Genomic DNA, 25,617 nt, shown 5'->3' on the forward strand with positions numbered 1-25,617 from the left:
ACAGTTCTCGTCGCAACTGAATCGAATACAATTGCTAACTAGAACCGAACCCTTGGGTATTGTGGTTTGTTAGTACCTCGGGCGGCTTTACTTCGACTCTCATGAATGGCCCTTTCCTCGCAGGTCCACTAACTCTACACAATTTGTCTGACTCACGATGACTCTGATACCAATTGAAACAGTCCGGCTCAAACTGGTCCAAATAACTTTTGAATCCACTTTTCACTTGATCCAAAATTATTAACTCAAATTATTTAATAGTTTTGTGCTAGATATTATATATAATTTGGATTTGCTGGAATTGCCGTAATTTTTCAATGTGAAACGCGGTACAAACAAGCAGTTCTAAGCAAACAATTAATTTTTATGATTTTTATAATTACAAATTGATTGGACCGACTATTTTTTCTCACGTCATATTATCGGGTTAGGCTATATCCCTACTTCACATATTCGAGTTTGTGCCTGCGATATTGGGTCAGTCCTCCGAATGATAATTTGATGGACTTTAAACCCGTATTTTTCGTTAAGATTAGGTCTCGCTTTTCTAATAAGAAAAATCGACTATCATCATATTTAAAGGAGTTTGCATAAAATATAATAAAAATATGAAAATTTATATTTTGTTAAAATTTATAAAGATATGTATAAGAGCTTTTGTAATGTTTTTTTATTAGAAGAAAAAATACAAATCCACTAGCCGACTTGCTACTAATCATAGTCGGTAAGAACCTTATCTCTAATTCAATAATAATAATAATATGTAATGATTTTCTTGTCGCTCTGCCAAAACAAAAACCCTTTTTTTATTCATTAGAATATTGTACGAAACCTTTTGCAGAGTTCAAAGTGTGCATGAATCTAGCCTCTTTCACGACCCTGTTCGCACCAACCAAACCCATTATGCTTGGTGATGCTGTCCCTCTTTCTCAGAACCTCCACAATTTGCTTTGCGTTGCATTTGCATGATTGAGTTATGAATTTACCTATATTATAATCATTAGCTGCAATTAATTTTATCATTTATTTTCCATTAATTAAAAAAATAAAAGAGAGAAAACTTGGAGCAGCTAAAAATTAAATGCACATATTAATTAGCATAAATCATTCTTCTAATGCAAGGAATGTGGAATCACAGGTATCAAGGCTTTTCCTGTAGTTTTTTCTTCTTTTTATATATTATATATACAAAAAACCTTTATCCCCCTTTAGCCTTATCCCTTTTCCTGTGTTTTGGCGTGAAGCAAGGATAATGAAACCCCACCACCAACCTACTCTATATTATACATGGAACACTGCACACAATCCATCCTCATTCAGATTTTACTCAAACTTCTGTGACCAATTTTGGAGAACATGCAGACACAGCATCTGCAACTGTGAGGAAGATTTTGTCCTCGCCGATTGTAGTTGCAAAATGGGAGGCATGTAGCTTGTCAATCACCACAGGTCCAGGATTTGCCAGAATAAGCTGCGCCAACAGACATTGGGTTACTTACTCCTGGTAAGCCATTTTTGGCTAATCTAAAAGCTTTCTTTTCTTTTTTTTTTTTTTGTTCTATTTTTATGATTCTGCATGTGATTATCTCTTGTGAAAGATTGGAAAACAGTTTTAAGAACAAAAAAAAAAGTGAGATGGTTACACTAGTGCAAAAGTTATTCTTTACCTGAACATCTCTCTTATGGAGACTCTTGTGTAACTCTTCCAAGGCATGGATTCCACTGGTGTCAATATCAGTAACAGCTGCAAAAACATTAGGAAAAATAATGAGATAGAAACAAACAACCCTAATGTGTGCTGTTCTCTTTCAACAATAAAATCAACTTACGTGACATCTCCACTATCAAAAACTGAATTTTTGGTTGAAATGATGATTTTAATTGTTCTTCCTCATCCATCAACCATCTTAGTATCCTGAAACAAAGAGTATGTTTTAGCCTTCCCAAATTATTGGAAATCTAGGACACCTAGACAAGCTCCAAAATCATAAAAATACATTTTAACGTATGCCCCTATAAAGGTTTTGAGTCCTAGCTATGATTGCTTAAACAGTATAGAGGAACCCATAAAAAAGAAAAAGATGTCTTTACCTTTCCTTAATGTAATTGGAGTTGGAAAAGTAAATTGCAGAATCAACTCTAACAATCAAAACACCCTGAACCTTGGTTGCTCCTGGATACTGTTGAATGTTTCTGTACACAGTTGTTCCAGGTAGCTTCCCAAGAATTGCAGTCCTGGGCCTGGTAACTTGTAGGAGAATTTTGGCAAAGGATATTGAGACCTGTCATGGCATGGTCAAAATATACTTATAACATATCCTGGCAACAACGTTTTATTAGGTAAAGAGATCTATATAAAGAAGACATCATAAGTCTTACTGCAATCAAGAGGCCTATCTCCACGGAAGAAAAAACTACACCAAAGAAGGCTCCCATGCAAGCAATGAAATCAAATTTGTCTATTTTCCATATCAAAATTGCTGCCTCAAAGTCAATTAGGCCAAGCACAGCAGATATAATAATAGCGGCAAGAATAGCGTTTGGGGTATACTTGAAAAGTGGTGTAATAAATTGCAAGGTCAGAAATACAATGAAAGACATAACAATGTTGGAAACTGCGGTTTGGCAGCCAGCCATGTAATTTACAGCTGATCGAGAAAATGAACCTGCAAGACAACAGACATAAAACAAAGTCAATTTGAAGTATTCCACACTGCTCATAGATATCTCCACATCTTAGGAGTATCAAGTTTTCAGTGGTAAACTCAAACCATAGAGAAAATCAAAGCAACCCTTAGCAAAACAATTGCCAGGAGCAATTAAATGCATTTATATTCTGGTTTATGCTTCAAACCATCCATATCATTTGTATGATTGGAATTTAAAATTTTTCATGGGATTTTCTTGGTATTCAATCAACTTTTTATGGCTGCTTACTATCATTTATACGTTGTCACCATTATTCAGAAGCAGGTAGGTTAATAAGATTCATATGCGCAGCTTTCTCACCTGTTGCCACATAGCAAGAAGTCATTGAACCAACAACGTTCATGGTTCCTAGTGCCACCATTTCTTTGTTTCCATCTAGTTGATAATCTTTCATGGAAGCAAATGTTCTTCCAATAGCGACAGCTTCCTGATAAACCCATTATTACGAAGGACAAGAAATAGCATAGTTATATATTTGATGATATAATTCTGTTGATACATTATAGAAGATGAGTTCCAAAGTTATCTCACCGTTAATGCTATCATTCCGGCCACAACACCAATCCTAAAACCTTTTAGGAGAAATTGACCACTGAAATATATTTCCTTCACAGAGGAGGGATTTATTCCTTTCTCTATGTGTCTCACCTTCAGACATCAATAAACTAGTTAGTATCTGTTGTTACTTGTGATTCCAAATCAAGATTACATCCTAAAAGAAATGCTTACAATCTGAACCCCATGCTTATCTGCACGGGTTATAAACACAAAGAAGGTGGACAGAACAACAGATATAAGTGGTGCAATTGCAGGGACCCAGAAGAATTTCTTGTTCTTTTTTCCCTGCACCACAGTTAATGAAAATTAGGCGATTATGTCAAAAATGATTATTCTAGGAGACCATGGCTAAATTTAGAGAATTACTATGTACTTGGCAACCAGGAGGAAAGCTAAAAAGCTTATGCCAATAACTATGGTCCGCCAGTTCCACTGCAAAATATTTGTTGTACAGAAGTCAGTGTCTCTGAATATGAACTTATTTGAGTTGGGAATATCTTGATTTAATAGAGTTTCAGTATTGTGGATCAAACTTTAGAAGTGAATATTAAGCATAATAAAAATTGAAAGGCAAATAAGAAATAACTTACTCCATGGTGTGCTGCGCCAAATACTGAGTGCAATACAGAAACTATATCAGTTTTCTTCGTAAAATTTTGTATTCCAAAAAGACCCTTAAGCTGCTGTAGAGCAATTGTAATCGCAGCTCCGCCCATGAAGCCAACCACAGCAGCATGTGACAAGAAGTCAATCAAAAAGCCCAGCCTGACCAGATGACCCAACGAGTATGATGTTAACAAACCAAATATGAACATGTCAAATGAAAATCCAGATAGAAAACTCATCTAAGCGTCAATTGTTTGTTGAAAAATTAAATTAAATAGGGTATTTATTTACCTGAAAAACCCAAGTGTCGCTTGGGTGATTCCTGCAAAAAAGGTAGCTGTGAATGCCAGCCTCCGATATGCTTCTGCATCTGCTTTGTAATCAACTTCATTCTGAAGCAGAGTCCCCAGCAAGAGAGAAACCACGGCTACTGGTCCTATTGCTATATCTCTAGAACTACCCATGAAAGCGTAGATCAATGGAGGAACAAAGCTGGAGTCTGCCAAACATTTCAAACAAAAACAACAGTAAGTCTAAATGTCAGACACAATAAAGCTAAGGCAACGCATGAGTACAAATTAAGGCAAACTTACACAATCCATACTGGGGATCCAAATTTGCAAGTTTTGCATACCCAATATCCTGTTTTGCCAATAAAAGGAAAGTTATGGGAAATAGTTGAAGAGTTCTAGAAGGAATAATATGTGAGTTTCTTCACTTAAGCAGCCAAAGCAAATTTACCTGAGGAATGCAAAGACTAGCAATGGTCAGTCCAGCAATGATGTCTCCTCGCAATTTAGTGAAATTGTAACTTCTACCCCATTCAAGAATAGGGAAGAGGGTTTGCATGCCCATGACGAACTTTTTGGATCCTGGTTGGTCCTTGAAAGGACGCAGGGGATCATCTGCAAATAATGTCTCTTTCACAGTAGCTTTGAATTCTTTGAAGAGGTTTTGCTTAGGCGGAACTCCAACCTTGTGTATATGTGGCGCGTTTTGAGGGTGACGGCGAGAGGATGACAGGCTTCTAATGTCCATCTCCTTTGTTTGGTGCTCCTCGTCAGTTGAATGTATTGTTGAAGACATTGTCTGCTGAATATACCTGTAATGCAGGATCATTGTTTACAAGGCAACCGTCGTCAGAAGGGAGACAATATTTCTGATTCTAAGAATGCAGGGAAACAAAAAGCAAAAGCCTTGTATACTGCACCAAACCACGGTAAAGATTGCTTTTTTAGTCTTTCTTTTGTTTCATATTTTATTAACATTCAAAAACAACCTACAAAGCTAGAAATCCTAAAACTTAAGATCAGAACCATATGCATCTTTAGCTATGTTTGCTGTAAATTCTACCAAACAAAAGTTCAATTTTCATGGAAGTTTGTAAAAGAAAAGGCAAACTAAAGTAATTGAAGTGGAACTGTATGGAGTAGTCATCGAAGGTAAGGGAGTTGAAGCTAACCACAAGAAAATGAAAGAAGCTACTGGAAAGAGGAGGCTGGGCACCAAGTATTGGAAGCTACAAAGCTTTCTTGATCATGAAATGGTGTATAGCAGCTCTTGCTTATATAAGTTATGAAAGGATTACTGGTCAAACCTTCCTAGTTGAATCTAGATCTCTTACATGGCACATACATGACAGAAAAAAAAAGGGACTTAATTTTTTTAAGATTGAGGCCGACTACATGGTGGGTTAGTCTACACATAAAGCTTGATGCAAGTAGGCGACCATCTCCTCCATTCTTGTGGTCCTTAGGAGATATAGGCTAAAAAAAATGCAGAAGAAGGTGTTGACTTGGGATCACAGGTGGCAACAGAATTATGAAACTGAAAGCATATTTATATATAATATAATATAATTTCTTTTTTCCATCTTCTTTTCCTTTCCTTTTCCTTTTTTCTCATATTATCAGTAGAACTGAATAGATGTTGAATTGATTGCTAGTTGCTTAAATATTCAGTCAGGAAAGTGACAAAGCTAAAAATGAAAGCCCAGTTCTTCACAACCAGCCATCAAAAGTAGCATCTTCTTTTTACTAGTTAATTTCTCTTTTTTTTTTTTGTCGAATTCTTTTTGCTTGTTCGAACTGGAGTTTTGGGTAAGACATTGATTAGCTGTAATCTCTTCATTAAAGATCCTGTAAATTGTTGGGTTGATGTTGCACAAACTAGAACTGATTAATTATATATGCTTTTGATCTTAATATCTATGATTTATTCGTACCAAAAAGTTAATTAATATGGAAAAGAACAACACAAACAAGAAAAAGGTCCAAGCATCACTTCTCTTCTTGTACAATATTCATATTCAGCCAAAGGAAAACAACTGATATTCATTTGCACACAGAGCAGCATCACAAGTTATTTTGCAGCAGTTAGTACTGAAATTCTAAATCATTATTTTAGCCATAAAGAAAATGACATCGAAGGATAAGCATCCTAATCCTTTCACGCTACATGTAAAGCCACAAAAAAAAAAAAAATGCTGTACTCGAACATGATACAAATAAATAGTAGATTAAAAATTTCAATTTATATAATGAGGGTTAAGAATCTAGCTATTATGTCCTTCTGAGAATCTTGAAGGCCAACTTGACTAAACCAAAGCAAGCACGTCGTAAACATCAAGTTGATTATTAGCTATTTAAATATTTCTAATTCACTGCTCTACATACACTTACTTTGAACCTACATTTTTACAGCAAGAAAACAGGATGAGCATGACCAAATTTTAACTCCCTTCCTTCCATTTACAGTTGAAAACGATATCATAACCAAAACCCATAATTTTAAGTCCTACTTTTCGGCTAAGCGTATAGTTACAAATCGCAAGTCATTGGAGAATAAAGTGCGTTTCAAATAAATCTCACCTCCACATTCATGTACTTCTCATGAAAGCCATTGATAGTGGACAACAGGATCAGCCTCTCACACCACAGAAGATCTTCCCTCGTCAAAACCTGGCACTCTATCTCCGTAGAAAGTTAAAATAATAAAAAAAATGCATAAGTGACAAGAAGAGGCAGATGGGTGTATTTTTAATATAAATGAAAACACAAAAACAGCTAGCAACCTTCCCATTACGCCACGCTTGATGGTCCTTCGCTTATGTTTCCATGTACACCATAAACATCACTGATGAATAGAAACCCCAATACCGTCCTTGTTCATTGAGATCATTTCCAACACATCGGAAATGGGAAACACGAGAAAAATAATAAAAAGCATTAGCTTTCCACCAAATGAAGAAACACCAGCATTAAAAATCAAAACTTTGATCTGTGCTTTATGGGGTGGATTCTCGCCTGTAAGTTTGGAGTTACAGCAAGAACGGTGGAGTATGTTGTTGTGTGCTGTGAAGAAATTAGTTTCATTAATTTACGAAAATGCCACGGATGCTGGGGAAAGGGAATCACGGTTAAAAGTCAAAGCGACTGAGGAGTTGGAATTTCCCGGCTTTCCCTAGGTTTTAGTGGACCCCACGTATAGTTACGTGGTCTCGCACGATCGTGTCAAAAATTGTACCTGGCCTTTATTTTGGGGTAGGTTCAAGGTTCCTCCGACATGATGGTTTTTAAATTTTGGATGGCTTACGTTAACGGAAAATTATTATATATCTCGTGTATTAAAATAATGTTTTACTTTTATATAAATTTAAAAAGAAGACGTACAATTTAAATAGTATATTATTATTATTATTTATTTATTAGTTTCACCATTTTAAGAAACTTGTTATAAAAAATTATATAATGTTTCTCTTAATTTTTTTTTTCATTTTCCTAATTTTCTCTATATTCAAGTCTTAGGCATTGACTATTAATGAACTTTTACTTTTGAAAAATAAAAAATAAAAAGAAATGGAAGAGTTGTCATCTACACCACATAGAGCAAAGGAGTCCTCTCTCCACGCTGGATTGTAATTCTCTGTTCATTTTCCAGAAGTTTGACATACCATTGGAAATTAATGAAGTGGTTTGCGTAAGTGCATATCGCTTGCCTAATTGCCCTCTCATGACGCCTATCATTTTCAATATTATCCAAACAAGCTTAGCCGACCAAGCATATATTTATTTTTCTTCTTTTCTGTATGAATTGTGCATAGTAATAAATTTTGCAGTGAGATCAAAATAATGAATTCCTTATAATCTAACTGTCTTTAATAAAATTTTATATAAAATCAGTGAGGTCAATTAATTATAATTAACTTTTAGAAAATTCTGAAAGGTCTGTTGATCTCATGGATTACGCAATAAGAATTGGTTGAAATAATTATAATATTAATAAAGTCGGTTGATTGGTGTTTCAATGATTGAGATTAAAAATAATAGAAGGTGAAATTAATTAATTAATTAAAAAAACAAATAATTAGATATGATACGCTATGAAGTAGAATATAAGATATAATTTGCCATTGCCACCTTACCTTATAATGGCAAAACGACAAACATTTACGTAAGGATTCTTTCGTTTTCTCCTCCTCTTCTCATCTCTGTTTGATTTATTAAGGTGCCGATTAATGAGCGTTCTTATCCGTTTTTATTTTATTTCTGTATTTTTTTAAAATAATTCTCAATTCTTATTATTTTTAAATAATATATATGATTACTTAATTATCTTATTATTTACTATTTATTTTATTTTATCTTGAAGTTATTTCTCTCAATTAATAAATATTTTTATCTAAAGTCTTTAATTTTTAAAATATATGATGATCTGAAATCCAGAAAAATATAGTTTACAAAGCGTTTTGTAAGTTTAATCTGAGAGGAGAGTGTTCCTCTCTTTTTATCATTTTTCATTGTCTATCAGTGACGTGTAACGGCTCTATCGCCATTAGGCCACCTGTCTCTGCCATTCTGATATGGTCGTACGAGAATATCATATATTCTGCTTCAGGCGTAACAGCCATTTAATTCTCCTCTGGCACGCATGCGGGTGATCCCACCAGATGGATGGGCTGGCCACCTTCCTTCTTTCGGGCTGGGCTGGAAGATGAGATTAAGGCTGAGCTTAGAGGAGGTCTGATCATTGGACCGGAAAAGGCAGGGCCGGCCTGATTGAGAAATCTACATAGGGCCCGATCTTAAAACTGAGCGGGTTGGACCTGACTCACGCGGGAGACTTAGAAGCCTTCAGATCATGGGCTGTCATTATGGATCTGGTCTTAGACCGAGATAATAAAATCCAGCGGTCATTAATATATAATGTATATTTTTTATCAGTTATATTAATATTTAAATAATCTAATATAAAGAGTTAATTAAATATTTAAATATTTAGACAATTAAGTAGTATAATAATCAGAGTATATAATATTTAAATATAAAACAAAAAATACTTAAAAATAACATTTGAATGGAGGAACCATTTTATTAATAAAACTAAATTTAAAAAGAATATAATTAATTATTTCAAATAGAAAATAGTAAAGATTGAACAGATGAAATATTCTCTTAATATAATAAAATTAATCCTTATGTACGAAATGTTATTTTTATAAGAAAAGAGATATTGATTTATAATTTTCGATATATCTCATAGATTAACTTGCAGTTTATTTTTGTCTCTTTTTTTATTAGAAAAAGAAATTGTAATGATCAAATTGAAGTGTTGATTTTGACACAATCCTGCTAACGCCTAACGCTACGGAGGAGAGATTAATCTCGACCTTGCCCATGCATTAGCTGAGTTGAAATCATGATTAGAATAATCATTTTGAACCCAAATTTAACCGGTTTGATGCCGCATAATGCAACTTGCAAGCTAGCTTCTGATAACAGTAAAAACTGAGAAGGCAGGAGGGGGAGAAAAAATTGTACCCTAGACAAAAATAAGCTTGAGCTATCAAATTGACAATGGCTAGAGCTACAAAGGAATAGATGAAGAAGAGGTTCAAAGAACGTAGAGAAACATTTTTGGAATCTAAAGAGTTAGTGGGTCGGCATTAAAAGTGATGGTCGTAGTGTATTCTTTTTATTTGTGACAACCCAGTAGATTTTGGTGAAACCAAACCCATTAATCCTCCTCCATACACTATATTCCCTTATCATAGACTTGTTAGCTTATTCTTCCACAGAACGAAATGCTTCCTCTTGACCCTGCCTTATCAATCAACTCACGTCCTTTCACTTTGGGGCGTATATTCAAACGCCTATCAACAACAAGTTATTTAATGTGTTTGTTATATCAGACTAAGCATGGGAAGCATCATTAAGTTCATATGTTATTGTTTAGCCTTTAGTGATGGAATTAGATCTCTAATCTTTGATGTGTTTAATTTATTTTTCGCATATTAATTAATGGATTAAGAGTCAAGACTACCTCAATATTTACTCATTAAACTATAATAGAATTAACAGTTACATTTTAATTTATTGGTACTACGATTATTTCTATGACTCTAATATTTTATGTTTAAATATCGATCACAACCAAAATACCAACATAATTGCCTCACTTAATTGACTTTACCTTAGTATTTATAGTAGTATTAAATGAATTTGTCTTAATAAATAAGAATATTAATGAAATTGAATGTATCTTTTGATGAGTTAAAGTTTTAGGTGCAAAAAAGGTTGAAAGATTAGAAAAAGATAAAGTGGAATTCCTTTTCGACAATAGAAAAGATATATATATTTTGGTCTGTACAAAATACGCATGTAACATCATTTTAGAGTGAATAATGATATTTTTGATAATCTTTTTAAATGATTTATTTTTAGTGGACAATTGATTTATTTAATACGGAATCGACTAATATCATATCATTCATGATATATATTACATCAAGATTGCTATTGCACGTGTATTTAAAGTGTTGTACGATTATTCGAGAAGATAGATCTGAGCAACCATGCTTCAGATACTTTTTAATCGGATCATTTAGGACGCTATCTGAATTCTAAATGTTGAAAGCCTAAAAGCATAATTTGTCACAATATTTTAATTATTCTTTTTTGAAATAATCGTACATGTGTTTTAATTTAAAAGAATTTATTGTATAAGTCATCGAGAGTCTTTTTATGTAAATTTACCACTTGATTGTATAGGCAGGAGAAAATGATCTCTCTTCTTTTGATATGAGATTAAGACGTCATGAGCTTCTTTTTTTTTTTTCGTTTTGGTTCGGAAGGTAATAATATTCATTGATTAAGAAACTTGAGACAGAAATAGGCACAAGGCCCAACTTCAACAGATTAGCAGCATCTAAGGCAGGAAACATATACAGCCAAACTGAGACCCAATCTAAAAACCTAAAAGTCCAAACCCGATAACTAACATGACCCGAAAATGATTCGGTGAAGACAAAATTTATACAAGTTGGGTCGACCGGTTATCTTATACGAGTTGGGTCGACCAGATCTTTCTCCAAATCACTAACGGAAAATCTGTGCATGCCTTTTTGAATGATGTTTTGGTTTCTGGGAAAAGCATGGTAGGTATAGGATTAGGAGCCACTCACGGCTACGAGATAATTGTTTGCAAGAAAGAAGACAAAACAACAAAACGTACTACTTTCAATAATTAATAATGAAATATAGCTAAAAAAATATAAAAATAAGATATAATAAAATTATGGGGAATCACTTATTAGTTATATGATTTTTTTTAATAATTTATATTTATTACTTTGAAATCTAAGAAGTATATACATGCAATTATAATTTATAAATATAGATGTATTTTAATTTTATGTAAATTGTTTCACTATACCAGCTTTGATGGATTTGGATCATATTAGATCAATTCCCATTATTAAAGTGAATGGAAGACGGCTGAAGAATTTTCATGATTATTAAAGTGATTAATTCAATAAGAATACTTTTTTACTTTTTAAACAAAAAAATATTCTCCAAATTTCACTTTTAATCCTTATATATTTGCAATTTTTTGCTAGAATTAGCCTTGAAGGACACATGATATAAGCCTTATCTAGCTGAAGGAGTTGCACCCAATTTCTTCAAACGATACCATGGGTTCAAAGGAAACAGAGAACTACACTGTAGAGGAGCTGCAGCAGCTGGACGCGGACGACACGGGACGGCGAGAGAGGGCACAGTGGATGCTGGATTCGCCTGATCCACCAGGTATATTGCAGGATCTCATCAGTTCAGTAAAGGAAGTTGTCTTCCTCCATGGACGCACCACAGCTGCAAAGCAAACTACAAGTGGACGTGCCATATCATTCTTGCAAGGCCTATTTCCAATCCTTAGATGGGGTAGGGTTTATGGAGTCTCTAAGTTTAAAAGCGATCTAATGGCAGGTTTAACACTTGCAAGCCTCAGCATTCCTCAGGTATATATGTATTTGTGTACTTATAGTTGATTAACTAGTTAATGAACTTGTATTTTCTAAAAGAAAAAAAAAGTTTATCTCCCAATTTTCTGCAGAGTATTGGATATGCTAATTTAGCAAAACTTGATCCTCAGTATGGCTTATGTAAGTTACTGCTATCAGTTCTTTCACTCTGTATACATACAGAAATCTAGAATATTAAATTTCTTTATATGACATTGGATTTCTTGAACTTAGACACCAGTGTAATTCCCCCTCTGATTTATGCTCTAATGGGGAGTTCAAGAGAGATTGCCATTGGACCTGTAGCTGTGGTATCAATGCTGCTCTCCTCCATGATTCAGAAGATAGAAAATCCTGCAACTGATCCTGCTGCATATAGAAAGATGGTTTTTACTGTTACCTTGTTTGCTGGTATCTTCCAAGCTGTATTTGGAATGCTTAGGTACTCTGAATATATTCTTGTAGATGAGTTTATTTTTATTGCGAAAACCAATAATTTTTGCTTGTTGCTACTCCTAATAGTTCAGAGTATCTTCAGGTTGGGATTTCTTGTGGACTTTCTTTCACATGCTGCCATTGTTGGATTTATGGGGGGTGCAGCCATTGTTATTGGCCTTCAGCAACTGAAAGGACTACTTGGGATCAGTCATTTCACCACTGAAACTGATGTAGTGTCTGTCCTGGAATCTGTTTTCACATCAATAGACCATCCGGTAAGTTCTGTTGCTCCTAGTAAACAGTCCAATCAATCCAGGGGATTTTCTTTAACATTCAGAGAAACATGAAGAATTCTTAATTATTAATCAGAGTCTTTAAACATGTGTTTAGCGTTCAAATTATGTAGATTTCACAGATTGCACAAATTTGACACTCCTCTTTCTCCCATTTGCTGTCTCCATGACAGTGGTGTCCTCTGAATTTCGTCCTGGGCTGTTCATTCCTTATCTTCCTTCTAATTGCCAGGTTTATCGTGAGTAATTCAGAACTGAATTTCCTATTTCCACATTTTGATAATCTTTTCTCTTTCATCGAGTAAGCCTCAGTTGTCTGCTCCATTTACAGGGCAGGAGGAAAAATAAGCTCTTCTGGTTTCCAGCCATTGCTCCTCTTATATCTGTAATATTATCAACTTTGATAGTATTCTTGTCAAAAGCTGATAAGCATGGAGTAAAGATTGTAAAACACATCAAAGGAGGCTTGAATCCAAGTTCATTGCATGAAATACAATTCAAAGGACCACATGTTGGACAAGCAGCCAAAATCGGCCTTATTTCTGCCATTATTGCTCTTACCGTGCGTATGCAAAACTTATCTCACTATCTCAAGCTTTTTATTGAACTTTGAGTTAGTAAATTTCTTAAAATAATTTGATCATTTTCCTCAGGAAGCTATTGCTGTTGGGCGGTCTTTTGCTTCCATCAAAGGCTATCACCTTGATGGTAACAAAGAGATGGTAGCTATGGGCTTCATGAACATGGCAGGATCTCTGACTTCCTGCTATGTCGCAACTGGTGAGCCCCTCTGATAATTTCCAAGAATAAACTGAGCTATCAACACAATGTTACAAATATCAATCCAATTGATTTTGGTGTATTAATTTCTGCAGGTTCATTCTCAAGAACTGCTGTGAATTTTAGTGCAGGATGCGAAACTGTAGTATCTAATATAGTGATGGCTATTACAGTGTTTTTGACACTAGAACTATTCACTAGGCTCCTTTACTACACTCCCATTGCCATCCTGGCTTCGATCATTCTGTCAGCTCTCCCTGGACTTATTGATCTTCATGAAGCTTACTACATCTGGAAGGTTGATAAGCTAGACTTCCTTGCCTGCATCGGCGCTTTCTTCGGCGTCTTGTTTGCATCAGTTGAAATCGGACTTCTAGCTGCGGTAAATCACATAATTAATGAATTAATTATCTTCTCAACTTTTGGCTGAGAACCACTTAGCATTATCTATAAGCCTTTAGAAGAACAGACAACTTGTACCAAACTTTATCAAAATCTAGTTTCATTTTCAATGGAACTATGTGTGGAGACGTCCAGATATGTCAAACTCAATTTGGAAGCACTCGAACTGGTGGGTTCCATGTCTATCCCAATAATTGAACTTGATAATTCAGCCAGGAAGTTAGACCTGCTTACTTCCAGATCAGCTAGTCAACAAGTCATTTTCACAGCTTTGCACCCACTTGCTTTGTGGGTGTGGTAGGACTTAGAAGTTGGATTTTCATATCTAGCATCTACTTCAGTTGGTTCAAAAGATCAATTAATAATTCATGTACATGTTTCTCATCAAGCATGCATGATTTTTTATGGATTAATGTAGGTAACCATCTCATTTGCCAAGATATTGCTAAACTCCATTCGACCAGGCATAGAAGATCTTGGAAGGCTTCCAAGAACTGAAACCTATTGTGACATCAAACAATATCCAATGGCCATTAAAACTCCAGGAATTTTAGTAGTCCGTGTCAACTCTGCCCTACTTTGTTTTGCTAATGCCAACTTTATAAGAGAAAGGTAGGTGTTATTAGGTATTATTTATACACAAAGGAGTCTACAGGAGTTGATTCTTTGATTTAACAATCCAATTAATGTTGTCTATTCCAGGATAATGAAATGGGTAACAGAAGAAGAGGATCATGTATTTGATGGAAACACCAAGGGAGGGATTCAAGTAGTAATTCTTGACATGTCCAGTAAGTTTTTACTGCTTCAAATGAAAAAAGAGATCAAATACCCACTTTATATTCTGCTCTGTTAATCTCAGTGACGCATCAATCTTTTGTCATTTCAGATGTGACGAACATAGACACTGCAGGAATTCTTGCACTGGAAGAGCTGAACAAGAAGTTGCTCTCAATTGAAACAGAGGTGAGAAAATGAGATATAGCATTTATAATCTGGTTTTTGGGTACAGACAAATATGACACAGCAAGGTTTTTCCTTTTTCTTATTGTTTTTTGCAGTTAGCTATAGCCAACCCAAAATGGCAAGTAGTTCAGAAGCTAAAGGTGGCGAAATTCGTGGATAGAATAGGAAGAGGAAGGATTTTCATGACAGTTGGTGAAGCCGTAGCTGCAAGCATTAATACTAAATTAACTAGTCTTAATAACTGTTAATGGATTTTTATGAGCTTATTGCTTAAATGGAGGAATGTAAAATTTTGTGAAGTCCTATTTCAGGATATGGTTTTGTATTAGCTTAATGAATTTACCTTTTTAAGGCATAAAAAAGGGCTCGGAATGATGTTGTTTAGGGTGAGCATCCATCAAAAATTAAAATTTTAGTATTTATAAAAATCGAATCGAATTGATTTTAATCAAAAGTTGAACTGAACTGAACCAGTCTGATTCGATTCAATTTGATTTGATCGGTTTAAATTTTCAATAATTTTTTATTTTTTATACTTTATTTTTAATATTTTAAATTTTAATTAAAATATTTTAATTTTAAATAATTTAATTTCTCTATATTCTTAAAAATAATATATAATCGATTTGATATAATTTTTTTATTTTTTATTTAATTAAAATCGAATCGAATCGAATTAAAATAATTAAAAATTTTAAAATTAAATTAAACTGAATTAAAATAAATAAAAAATTAAACTAAAATTTTAAATTAATTCAATTTAATTAAATTAAAATTTTAAGTAGATTTATTATAATTTTACATAATGTAACAAGTTTAGCTCGGCTATACTACATCCGATTGTAGATAAATTTTTCGTTTAAATGACGTCGTTTCTCTTTAGTTCTTAGTACTTGTTAGTGCTCAGAAGGCCGCCTTCCCACCCGCCGACATTTGTTTGGCAAATCAGAAAAGCTAAATCATGGGAGCGGAAGATGAGCAGAAGGGAAATCAAGCAAACGATCAGCCAAGGTCTCACCCCATAACAGAGGCACAGTTCCTCAACTGGAAACGCCGAAAGGTCTTTTCTTTTTCCCTAATATTTCTCGTTTTGTTTGATCCGTCAATTTGTCTGTTTTTCTTTCAGTTCACCAAATCTATTTCTAATTAAGTTCTTTTAGTTTATGGAAGGATGGATGTCATGCTATAGTGGATTCTGCAGAAATCACTCGAAGTGATTGCGAACAATTAGCCAATAATTAATTTTTCCTGCAATACCGATTTATATGACCAAGAGTCACTTGGTAAAACCTAATTTCGAATAATACACTTTAGGGGGAATTGATATTGGGAAGAGAAGTCGTGTATATTTCCGAGAGGATAGAGCAATTTGGCTTTGCAGAATAACACAACCTGGGCATCATTTACTTTCCTATGTATAAGTGTCTACATGTGTTGATATACAATTTGCACTTGCACTTGCAGGACGCAGATGCCTCAGCTAGAAATGCTGAAGCAGCTAGGAAACGTGCAGAAGATATAGCTTCTGGCACAGTGCAAATGAACGGGCGGGAGCTTTTCTTGCATGAGCCCTGGGTGTTTGATAACTCTCAATATTGAAGCTTACTATTTGTTCGAGCGCATAAGCTATTTTAGAGGCAAATTTTACAGGCTTATTCCTTCAACATTCTTGCATCTCCAATTTAACATTTGTTTTGGTGAATTTGTTGTTGCATTCGTAGAAGAATTCAATTGATTTGAATTCCAGTATTTATGGATTACCGTCATAGTGATGTGTTTTTATTCAGCAGGCCCTTGTGCTACACTATGGTTGTTGACACTAAAACAGAAGAATTGATCATTCAAGTAATTTCCTTCCTTCGCTCTATGCCACAAGGAAGTAAACATATGCTTGGAATTGCCCACAGTTATTGACCAATGACCATATTGTAGTTCTTCAAAAGTTTGAAGCAGACCCAACACCAACTCAGTAGTAAGAGAAGGTGAAAAAAGAAGAGCAAAGCAAAACTACGAGATACATTTATTGTCCTTGAAATTTCCCTTATTTCCATTTCCCTTCATGCTTCTTTGTTGGGCTTTGAGCTACATAACAAAACTTGATTAGCGATGGCATTTAGGCAATTGTCAAGATCGTCAAAATTTCTTTTCTTGTTTCATGTCTCTTTAAAATTTTTTGGTATAAGAAATGATATGTAGTCTCAGTAAAAAAGTTAGGATTAAACCTGAGTTTGCTTTCGACATGTTCCAGATTAAGTCGAAGTTCCTCAAGGTTCCTTTTGAGTTGCTGGAAACATGAAGATAACACAAGGTTATGCATATAGAAAGGCATAAAGGTTGTTGTGAATACCAAACGTACCTTAAGCCTATGATTGCAAGACCAATCAAGAATCCAGCATATGCAGAAGAAACATATGTATGAATCAGAAATAGGTACTTTTTATTATAGTTAATTAATTAGATGCATTCAAGGAAAGGGAGAGAGAGAACCGGTCCACGATAAATTGCAACTCTTCACCTGCTTGAGGTAGGATTAGTCAGGTTCCACTCTTCCTTATTTATACCAGAAAAAAAAAAAAAAAAAAAAAAAAGAAGGGAAGAGAAGAAAATGAAACTACTTTTATAATGTTGTACCGTTTAGAACACTCAGCCAACATACCAGAAGGAGATCTTCCTAATCGCCTCTGCAGATGTGTCAAAGAATTAAATTAGAAGGGTAAGGAACAATATCTGATTTAAATTTAAATGGGCATACCTATTTCTGGTGAGTTGAGCTGGCAGGGCAAGAACAAGAGGAAGTTGATACTCCTGCTGCAAGTGTTGAGCTCTAGCAGACGCCATGCTCCTCTTCTTCTTGGCAGAGACTTTAATCCTAGCCATTTACATAAAAGATGAAACAAAAGGATTGAATATTTTAGGCTGCAATGACTAGGTGTAATGCAGGACTGCGTTTTATTGGGAAAGTAGGCACTCGTACAGTGGGTAGTCTTGGCAGTTGATAGGTATTTTTTGCACCTCCACCTAAAAACTACTTTTATAATGTTGTACCGTTTAGAACACTCGGCCATCCTAAGAATTTACTTTTTTATATTGTGCCAAATACTTCTCTTTTTTTATTTTCTTATTATGTGTGTATATATTGTCTAAATGAATAATTCTAAATACTTAATTTACTAAGAGTTGGTGTATTTACAACGAAGAATATGCGAGTCTTGAGAAGGAGGAAAAATGAAAATTTCCTCAACAGCTGCAACCATATAGTACATTCCTCCAACCAACCTTCTTTCTCTCCTCTTTTTTTCAACTATAGGAAATGCCTTATCTTATTTATTTTTTATTTTGAAGGAGATACTGGGATATTCTTAAAAAATTAAAGAGCAGATGGATTAAAATCCAAATTTTCAAAAAAAATTCCAAAGGCCTACTGTTACAGAAATTGGCCGCAGATTATAAGTACAAGGAAGCCCCTGTAGTATTGGTCCAAATCAGAAGGTCCAGAAACAACAAACGATAACACTGGTTAAAGCTTTCAAGGAAAACTGCAGTATTTACGGCGCGGCCGCTAAAAGATGTAAATATACAGGGTATTCAATAAAATTAAATTTTATGAATAGATTCATATTAACAATATTTAAATTTATCTTAAATTTAATTAAAAATTAATATAAATTATTTAAATTTATTTTAAATTCAATTATTATTATTTAAATAAAATCAATATTTTATTTAGTTTTATATATTTTAATTAATAATTTATATAAAAAATATTTTTGATTAATAAGTTTCATTTAAAAATTTTAATACTTTTATAAATTTTTATAAATATTATTATAAAATATATTTTTTGATATTAAATTAATTATTTAAATAAATGAATTTAAATAGTCAATATCTTATAAATAAAATCTGAATTCGATTCAAATTTATTACGAATATTATTTATCAAATTTAAATTCGATTATAATCATGCAATTTCAATCAGATTAAATACTCAAAAGTACGCGAGCTATTACCATCCCTCACCAGCAACGGAACTCTCTTATATCATATAATGCTATGCTTGGGCTGGACAACTGGCACAAGGCGCGGAAGATAGTCTCACTCACCTTATTCACTGGGCTACTCATTTTACGATATGATATTCTAAAAATTCCCATGGCAATTCTATTCATGATATTAGATCACTCCATATCATAATATTCTAAAAAAATAAAAACAAAGCAATATAAGATTAGACCTTAATTATAAACTCAATATATAACCATGATAATCCACACCCATAAGCTATCACACTCGTCAAGGCCTTCATGGCACTATCCATTCATAATGCCCCTTCCCCTCTGTCCCAAGCAAAGCTCACAGTATTCAGAAATAAATTCAAATTTCATGAAATGAAATACAATTCAAAAAGGTACCATGAAAGCATTAGAATAAAAAATTCTCTCGGTGTCTAAACTGGCATAGCTTTATTGGTAAGCAGCTATTGTCACAAATTTTCATCAATATAGATGCATAACAACCTGCAAAACCTCCTCCAGAGCCTCTTGCAAGTGCACGTCTACATTGTAGATTTGTATGCAAGTAATTAGCCTTTGCAGTCAGTTCAAAGCAAACAGCCGCAAATGTGGGTCTACGGGCAGCCCCACACTCTCGTAGCCTTGATCATACAAGGCATTTCTGGCTGGCCTGCAATTAATATAAATCCTCACAATTACTTAAATATATAGATATTTTTATTTTCAATATAAAAGATGAGCAGAAAACAATCACCTTAAATTCAATTGAATAGGAAGCTTGTCTTGATGTCTCCATGCTGCTCCCTGGTTTTCTTGAGTGATTCCTGATTCCACCTATGTAATAGTAATAGTAATTCATTAGATGGGAAAAGAATTGAAACAGAAATAAATAAAAAGAAAACTATGCTCTTACCCTGGAAAATTTCTGGTTTGAAGGTGATGATTCCCCAATTTCCGATGGTCTCTTTCCAAGGTGTCCTCCCAGAAATCCATTCTGAATACAATGCAAAACAAGCACAATTCTTGGAGCCATTAGAGATTGGTCAAGAGAACAACTAGCAACATGTAATCAAGATTCATATATATATATGTATATGCCTGAAGAGTTTCAGAAATATTAAAGAGTTGACTCTGCTGCAATATATGAGGGTTATTGATTCTTCCTGCATTTTGATTAGCCAATCCTTCATGTCCACCTACATGGGCCCTATTATACATAACAATGGATTAATAATTTTGAAAAACTAGATGATCAATATGATTATTGATTCAGATGAAAAAATGTTACCCTGAAAGTGTGAGAGATTCTCGGTTCTTCCAGGAATTATAGCTTTGCACTTGCAGCTCAAACAGGTTAGCTGGATGAATAGGCTGCTGGAACCTGTTGGGTTCCAAAATAGAGGCAAAAGAACAAGTCTTTAAGTTAAATATATACATCGGCTAATGTGTATATTTACTTGTATTAATAGACAAAGAACCTTGATCTTGAAGGCATAGAGTTACAATATGGTGAAATATCCAATCCCTGATCAGATTTTCTATTATGGTGACCAAGTTGTGGAAGCCTAAATCCAATTCAGAAAAAAAAAAATCATTTCATTAGTCAAAGCTAAACAAGGAACAAAGTCTTAATCTTAATTAGTTTAAAGGTTAAATTAATACCTTGAATCCACAGAAGGCCTGGCCAGTATAGAGTAGTTTTGCTGGTATGGAGGATCAGACACATTTGTCATTCTAGGGGCTTGGCGATGTTGTAGTTGTGTTTGATTTATCAAGTAGTCTTGGGACCTAATTCAAAAATACTCTATTAATGTGCCATATACATATAGAGTTGGCCACCACTTACCTTCCAAATAAAGATATATAAAGGGGTTGTTGGGAAATTTAACGGGCCTGGTCCAAGACAATGGAGTGGTGGGGCTAAAATGAGCTTATGGGCGAATTTTTCCATTTTCTGGCTCCGTGTCACATGTATGCCCCTTTATTTTCCTCTCGTCTACCGATGTGGAGTTGTTTTTTACTTTTTTTTTCTTTCTGAAAATGTATGTTTGTTGACGTATTGGCAATGGTACCTCAACTTCTGTTTGGTTGCACCCTTGACTTCTTGATGTTATTGATTTATATGTTTCTTCTTTGCCACCTGCGAAGTGGGAGGATATGTGTGTTTGTGATCTTATTACTCCAGAATTAAGAACGTGGCATATGGAGGCTCTAGATAGTTTCTTTTCAAGGGAGGGATGTGCAACTTATTAAAAATATTCCTCTAGCTCATATTGTTACATTAGATTCTTGGAATGGTTGGAATCGCAAAATGGTATGTACAGTGTCAACTGGACTTTGACAGCAGTACAGTCTTCTCCTCATTCAACCACTATGGATGCATCTCTGTGGAAAAGGTTTTGAAAAATTCAGGTACCCAAGAAGTTTGAATATATTACCCACTTGTCCAGTATGTGTTAATCATGTGGAAAATATAGTGCATTAATATCTTTGCATGCCCAGTTGCTGTACAGATTTGGAATGCATTTGGTATGGATTTCTCAATTTTGACATTATTCAATACTAGTTGTTTGTCTAATCTTCTTCTAAACTATGATGTGAAAAAAGTTGAGAAATGTTTTATATTTTTGTGGGGTATCTGGTGGAACAGAAATGATATAGTTTGGGGATATCAAGCATAGACTTCGTGGCAAATTTCAGGTTTTGTTCTATCCTATTTCCATGAGTGGATATATGCGAAACAAGTTCATGATGCATGGGCCGGTACTCGAGTTCATTCTCATCATGTAAATTGCTCTAACTCTTCCTTCTTTTGAATTGTAATTGATATGTTTGAGATCAGTGAGGTAAGGAGACGTGAATACATAGGCAAGAACTTATTTATGGAAAAGTTAATGAATCTGATTGAACGGTTGAGAGTTAATAGAATTAAAGTTTTTAGCTCGTGAAGATTAAAGTTTGGAGGAGAGATTTGAGAGTTTTTTGAATCAGTAATAGTTAAAATCTCTCAACTAAGGGTTGATCCAAAAGTGTTTATACCATATAACTATATTTGGACATTCTGACAAATATCCTATCGGATAGGATAGCGCGTCGTAGCACAACATATGTATCAAGCAGTTCATTAATAATGGATAATTGACTAATAAATGTTGAGACCACTTGATTCATACCGTGATCATTATGTGCGTCACTTCTGTCGGCTCGATCACATATGCAATTATGACTTTAACGAAGTTCTGAATACTTTAAAAAGGTCGGTCTACTTCTTTGAGCGTTAGTGAGATGGTTTGCTCATTTCAGATTAATAAAATCAGAGGTATGGGAGGTCTTATATATACATTAGACAGGCCGGACCTTCTACTGTCCAGGTAGACTGGAGGGTCTGATGCATTGGTTTTTCTATTTTTCTTGTATATGAGTCACGATCTCAACAGAATCCGTATCAGTAATGTTGATATCTAGCTAAAATTATAGAGTTGGGTGGATTGTCTGCGATGCTGATGTTTTTTTTACATGAGGATATGACATTTGTAGATAATGTGGTTATTCCTCAAGTTGTAGAAGCATTAGCAGTGAAGGAGGCAATTCTATGGTTGATTACCTCTGGTTTGCATAGTGTCATTGTGGAAGGTGATGCTTTATCTTTGGTGCAAGCAGTTGATCAAAGTATAATAGATCAGATGCTTCCTACTATGGCCTTCAGGATATTAGAATGCTTTTAAATAAGGTTCAAAATTCCTTACTTGTTTATGTTCTTAGATCTGCAAATCAGTATACTCATACTTTTAAATAAAATTTAAAATTCCTTACTTGTTTCTATATCAGATTCAGGTAACAGAATGTTCAATCCTCTTCATATCTTTCTTACTATAACTTACAATAAATAAAAAATAATATATAGAGAAGTAGCTTTATTGCATGTACCTTAATGAAGTCCAAGGCATAATAGATTGGCGTTGGTTGTTGCAGGAAGAAGATATTCCAGGTAAAACTCCTATCCCATTCAATGGGGAATGGACTGAGAAGGAGCCTACAGCTACTCCCAAACTCCTATCCCTATTGCCACCTTCATTTGTAGATGCTGCTGCGATTGTGATCTTGTCTTCGGGATTCATTGGAGTCCGATTGCTTCCACATGATGAGCCTAGCTCGCCAAGCTCCTGTAATATTTACCATGCAGTATTTTTATATCCAAACTAAAGTTTATGACATATATTTCATGAATTGGATCATGTGTATGTGTAATATTGTTGACCTACGACGTCGTACTTACATTTGAAAGATTGTTAGGTATTTCAACTGGAGAGGCTTCAGAACTGTGACCATTGACGAAGTTATCAACGTTATACTCGAAAGAGCCTCCTTCTTCACCCTCCATAGCTAGATACATAATTCTGTTTAAATTGAAATTTATTAATTTAAATAAAATTAATATTATTTATTTATATATATGGAAAGTATGTACCATACCATATATTTTTGTAAAATTAAAGGAAATAAATCAAAATTCCATTCTAAACAAGCAAACTAAATCTTATCATGATTTTATAAAAATTGCTTTAGTTAAAGTAAAAATAATTAAATAACGGCGCCTTTCAGATTAGAACTCCTTATTTCAATTGAAATAAAGTTCGTTAACAATTAGTTTCATACCACTTATTGAACCACTCGTTAATTAAGACTTTATTCGACAATATTAATTATTGTAATAGTCGTTAACTGGTATAATAATAGACAATTGTTCAAGTAGATTGGTATATGTATGCTTACCTTAATATCTAATATGTGTGTGGTTTTGATTTAGAGAGACTGTAATAGTGTTGTTGATGCTGATGCTTACCTTAATATCTAATATGTGTGTGGTTTTGATAGAGAGACCGTAATAGTGATGTTGATGCTGATGATTCTTGCTCTGAGATGGATCTAATGAGTTGCAAAACAAACTCTCTCTCTCCTCTGGTGTGAAGCAAGATGTTTATGACAAATTCTTTATAAAGATGTCTTTTGGAGACTATTCAATAGTTTAAAAAATAAATTGCAATTTATCTAGTAACTCTATTGAATGGGGTAAAAATTTTCATGAAAAAAAAAAAGTAAAGTTGTAATTTATTCATTTGTTAAAAATTAAATTTTAAGTGTGAAAATTTAATTTACCCAACTTGATTTATTCAATGACAAAATCCTCCGCATCCCAATCTCCACTAAAATGAATGTGAAGATTTAATTATGGCATATTTTTTTTAAAGCAAAACTACTAATTCTATTATTAACATTGCATCAAACAAAGAGAGATATCATTCTAAATAGAGAGACAATTATGCCTAATAGATTTTCTAGCCAAAATATAAAAGGTTATAGTAGCATTATGATGAACTCATATAACAGAAATATTAGTTTTAGAGTCTAATAAAAATTTATAATCATTCAAAATTAAACCCCTATATAAAATAATTTGATAAAAATATTTTCTCAAATGCCTGTCGAAATCCTGTATAAAATAATTTGGTAAAAGTGTTCCTCCTTCTTTCTCATCTATCAAGTATAAATCATTAAAATTTCCCGAATAAAGTCACGGAAGAGAGTTTGTACGAGATAAATCTCGAATAAAATTTCAAGATTGACATTGTCGTTGTGATTCTGGAAACTCATAATAACTAGTAAACTTTCATTGAACATAACCTTCCGAAACAATCGAATGAATAAAATTTAAAAAAAAGCTAACTATAGAAACAGACACATGACTCTTTCACATTAAGAAAGGCTTCCTCCCAATCCTTATTTATTGACTGAGAAGCAACTATCAAAATGTAAATAATTACGAAAAAATTTCATACGAGAACTAAGAGCCTTTGTTTCCATTAAAAATAAAATGTTCGGCTTGTAACTAGTAACCAAATCCTTTAATATATTAACTGTCCGAGAATTGCCGAGTTTTCGACAGTTTCAAAATAGGACGATTATTGCTTTCGGCTATTCTGACTTTTAACAGAATGAGCCACAATTGACGCAGATCGTTTTCCATAGGAAAAAGAGAAAAAAAGAAATTAAATTTAAAAAAAATAAAAAAGATGAAAATGTCGAGACACTAAAGAACCACATAAGAAAATTTGACAAACTAACTATGACATATATGTATTTATATTATAGACCATTTATAAATGAATAAAAATTAAAGCATAATGAAGAAAAAATGGACAGTAGATTTTCTTGCTAATTTATAGAAACTGTTTATACCAATTTAAAAGAGAAGGTAATGGAATAATAACGTTGGAAGAAAATCCAATGTCAGAATATTAGGCAATTTAAATATTTGGCAACAAGTTAGATGTGTGCTTTGGTAACGATGAGGATTTCTTTTTCTTTTTTTTTAAAAAAAATTAAAAATAGTTTTTTATTTCTGTTATTTATTTTTAAAATTTATTTATATAAAAATAAATTTATAATTTTTTATATAAAAATAAATTTATAACTTTTTATATAAAAATAAGAATTAAAATGTTTTTTAAAGTATAATATTTAATAAGAAAATATAAATATAAATAATTTTATA

At 33.6% G+C, this 25,617-nt stretch overlaps 5 protein-coding genes and 1 long non-coding RNA gene across 12 annotated transcripts; 3 read left to right on the top strand and 3 right to left on the bottom strand.

Moving 5' to 3' along the window:
• Window positions 1-1,061: 1,061 nt before the first annotated feature.
• Window positions 1,062-7,507, bottom strand: LOC110609436 (sulfate transporter 1.3). 4 transcript variants are annotated; one of them, XM_043954247.1, is made up of 14 exons: window positions 6,947-7,507; window positions 6,744-6,833; window positions 4,615-4,975; window positions 4,467-4,515; window positions 4,165-4,372; window positions 3,858-4,032; window positions 3,634-3,699; window positions 3,439-3,552; window positions 3,241-3,357; window positions 3,010-3,136; window positions 2,380-2,666; window positions 2,092-2,282; window positions 1,830-1,915; window positions 1,062-1,744 (listed from the first exon to the last, which is right to left on the bottom strand). In XM_043954247.1, the coding sequence occupies exons 2-14, from the start codon at window positions 6,749-6,751 to the stop codon at window positions 1,437-1,439; spliced, it is 2,097 nt and encodes a 698-aa protein (XP_043810182.1). In that variant the 5' UTR covers window positions 6,752-6,833; window positions 6,947-7,507; the 3' UTR covers window positions 1,062-1,436. The 4 variants fall into 4 exon arrangements, with proteins under 4 accessions (XP_043810182.1, XP_043810181.1, XP_021604697.2 ...); XM_043954246.1 differs by having other exon boundaries at window positions 6,744-6,841; XM_021749005.2 differs by lacking the exons at window positions 6,744-6,833; window positions 6,947-7,507 and having other exon boundaries at window positions 1,062-1,471; window positions 1,668-1,744; window positions 4,615-4,992.
• LOC110609437 lies at window positions 1,370-2,942 on the top strand. Its single transcript, XR_002487043.2, has 2 exons — window positions 1,370-1,504; window positions 2,341-2,942. It is a non-coding gene; the product is annotated as an uncharacterized LOC110609437 (long non-coding RNA).
• A 4,263-nt stretch (window positions 7,508-11,770) lies between the features above and the next one.
• Window positions 11,771-15,361, top strand: LOC110604050 (low affinity sulfate transporter 3). 2 transcript variants are annotated; one of them, XM_021742110.2, is made up of 12 exons: window positions 11,771-12,169; window positions 12,265-12,313; window positions 12,407-12,614; window positions 12,711-12,885; window positions 13,077-13,142; window positions 13,235-13,465; window positions 13,557-13,683; window positions 13,779-14,065; window positions 14,504-14,697; window positions 14,788-14,876; window positions 14,975-15,051; window positions 15,147-15,361. In XM_021742110.2, the coding sequence occupies exons 1-12, from the start codon at window positions 11,846-11,848 to the stop codon at window positions 15,297-15,299; spliced, it is 1,980 nt and encodes a 659-aa protein (XP_021597802.1). In that variant the 5' UTR covers window positions 11,771-11,845; the 3' UTR covers window positions 15,300-15,361. The 2 variants fall into 2 exon arrangements, with proteins under 2 accessions (XP_021597802.1, XP_021597810.1); XM_021742118.2 differs by lacking the exon at window positions 11,771-12,169 and having other exon boundaries at window positions 12,259-12,313; window positions 12,414-12,614.
• Window positions 15,362-15,954: 593 nt separating this feature from the next.
• On the top strand, window positions 15,955-17,200 carry LOC110605353 (zinc finger CCCH domain-containing protein 15 homolog). Of its 2 annotated transcripts, XM_043952127.1 has the most exons (3): window positions 15,955-16,111; window positions 16,516-16,688; window positions 16,842-17,200. In XM_043952127.1, exons 1-2 carry the CDS (start codon window positions 16,013-16,015, stop codon window positions 16,648-16,650), a joined length of 234 nt encoding a protein of 77 aa, XP_043808062.1. In that variant the 5' UTR covers window positions 15,955-16,012; the 3' UTR covers window positions 16,651-16,688; window positions 16,842-17,200. The 2 variants fall into 2 exon arrangements, with proteins under 2 accessions (XP_043808062.1, XP_021599559.1); XM_021743867.2 differs by having other exon boundaries at window positions 16,516-17,200.
• LOC110605330 lies at window positions 16,990-17,981 on the bottom strand. 2 transcript variants are annotated; one of them, XR_002486384.2, is made up of 3 exons: window positions 17,708-17,981; window positions 17,274-17,335; window positions 16,990-17,133 (listed from the first exon to the last, which is right to left on the bottom strand). XR_002486384.2 is itself a non-coding variant. In XM_021743836.2 (3 exons), the coding sequence occupies exons 1-3, from the start codon at window positions 17,926-17,928 to the stop codon at window positions 17,093-17,095; spliced, it is 228 nt and encodes a 75-aa protein (XP_021599528.1). In that variant the 5' UTR covers window positions 17,929-17,981; the 3' UTR covers window positions 16,990-17,092. The 2 variants fall into 2 exon arrangements, 1 of the variants encoding a protein (XP_021599528.1); XM_021743836.2 differs by having other exon boundaries at window positions 17,804-17,981.
• Window positions 17,982-19,278: 1,297 nt separating this feature from the next.
• LOC110605069 lies at window positions 19,279-20,842 on the bottom strand. The gene is made up of 7 exons (XM_043951053.1): window positions 20,727-20,842; window positions 20,543-20,629; window positions 20,353-20,445; window positions 20,163-20,271; window positions 19,978-20,058; window positions 19,819-19,898; window positions 19,279-19,734 (listed from the first exon to the last, which is right to left on the bottom strand). The coding sequence occupies exons 1-7, from the start codon at window positions 20,795-20,797 to the stop codon at window positions 19,647-19,649; spliced, it is 609 nt and encodes a 202-aa protein (XP_043806988.1). The 5' UTR covers window positions 20,798-20,842; the 3' UTR covers window positions 19,279-19,646.
• Between the last annotated feature and the right edge of the window lie 4,775 nt (window positions 20,843-25,617).

The sequence above is a fragment of the Manihot esculenta genome, chromosome 2, assembly GCF_001659605.2.
Source record: "Manihot esculenta cultivar AM560-2 chromosome 2, M.esculenta_v8, whole genome shotgun sequence".
In the NCBI taxonomy this organism is placed as follows: domain Eukaryota; kingdom Viridiplantae; phylum Streptophyta; class Magnoliopsida; order Malpighiales; family Euphorbiaceae; genus Manihot; species Manihot esculenta.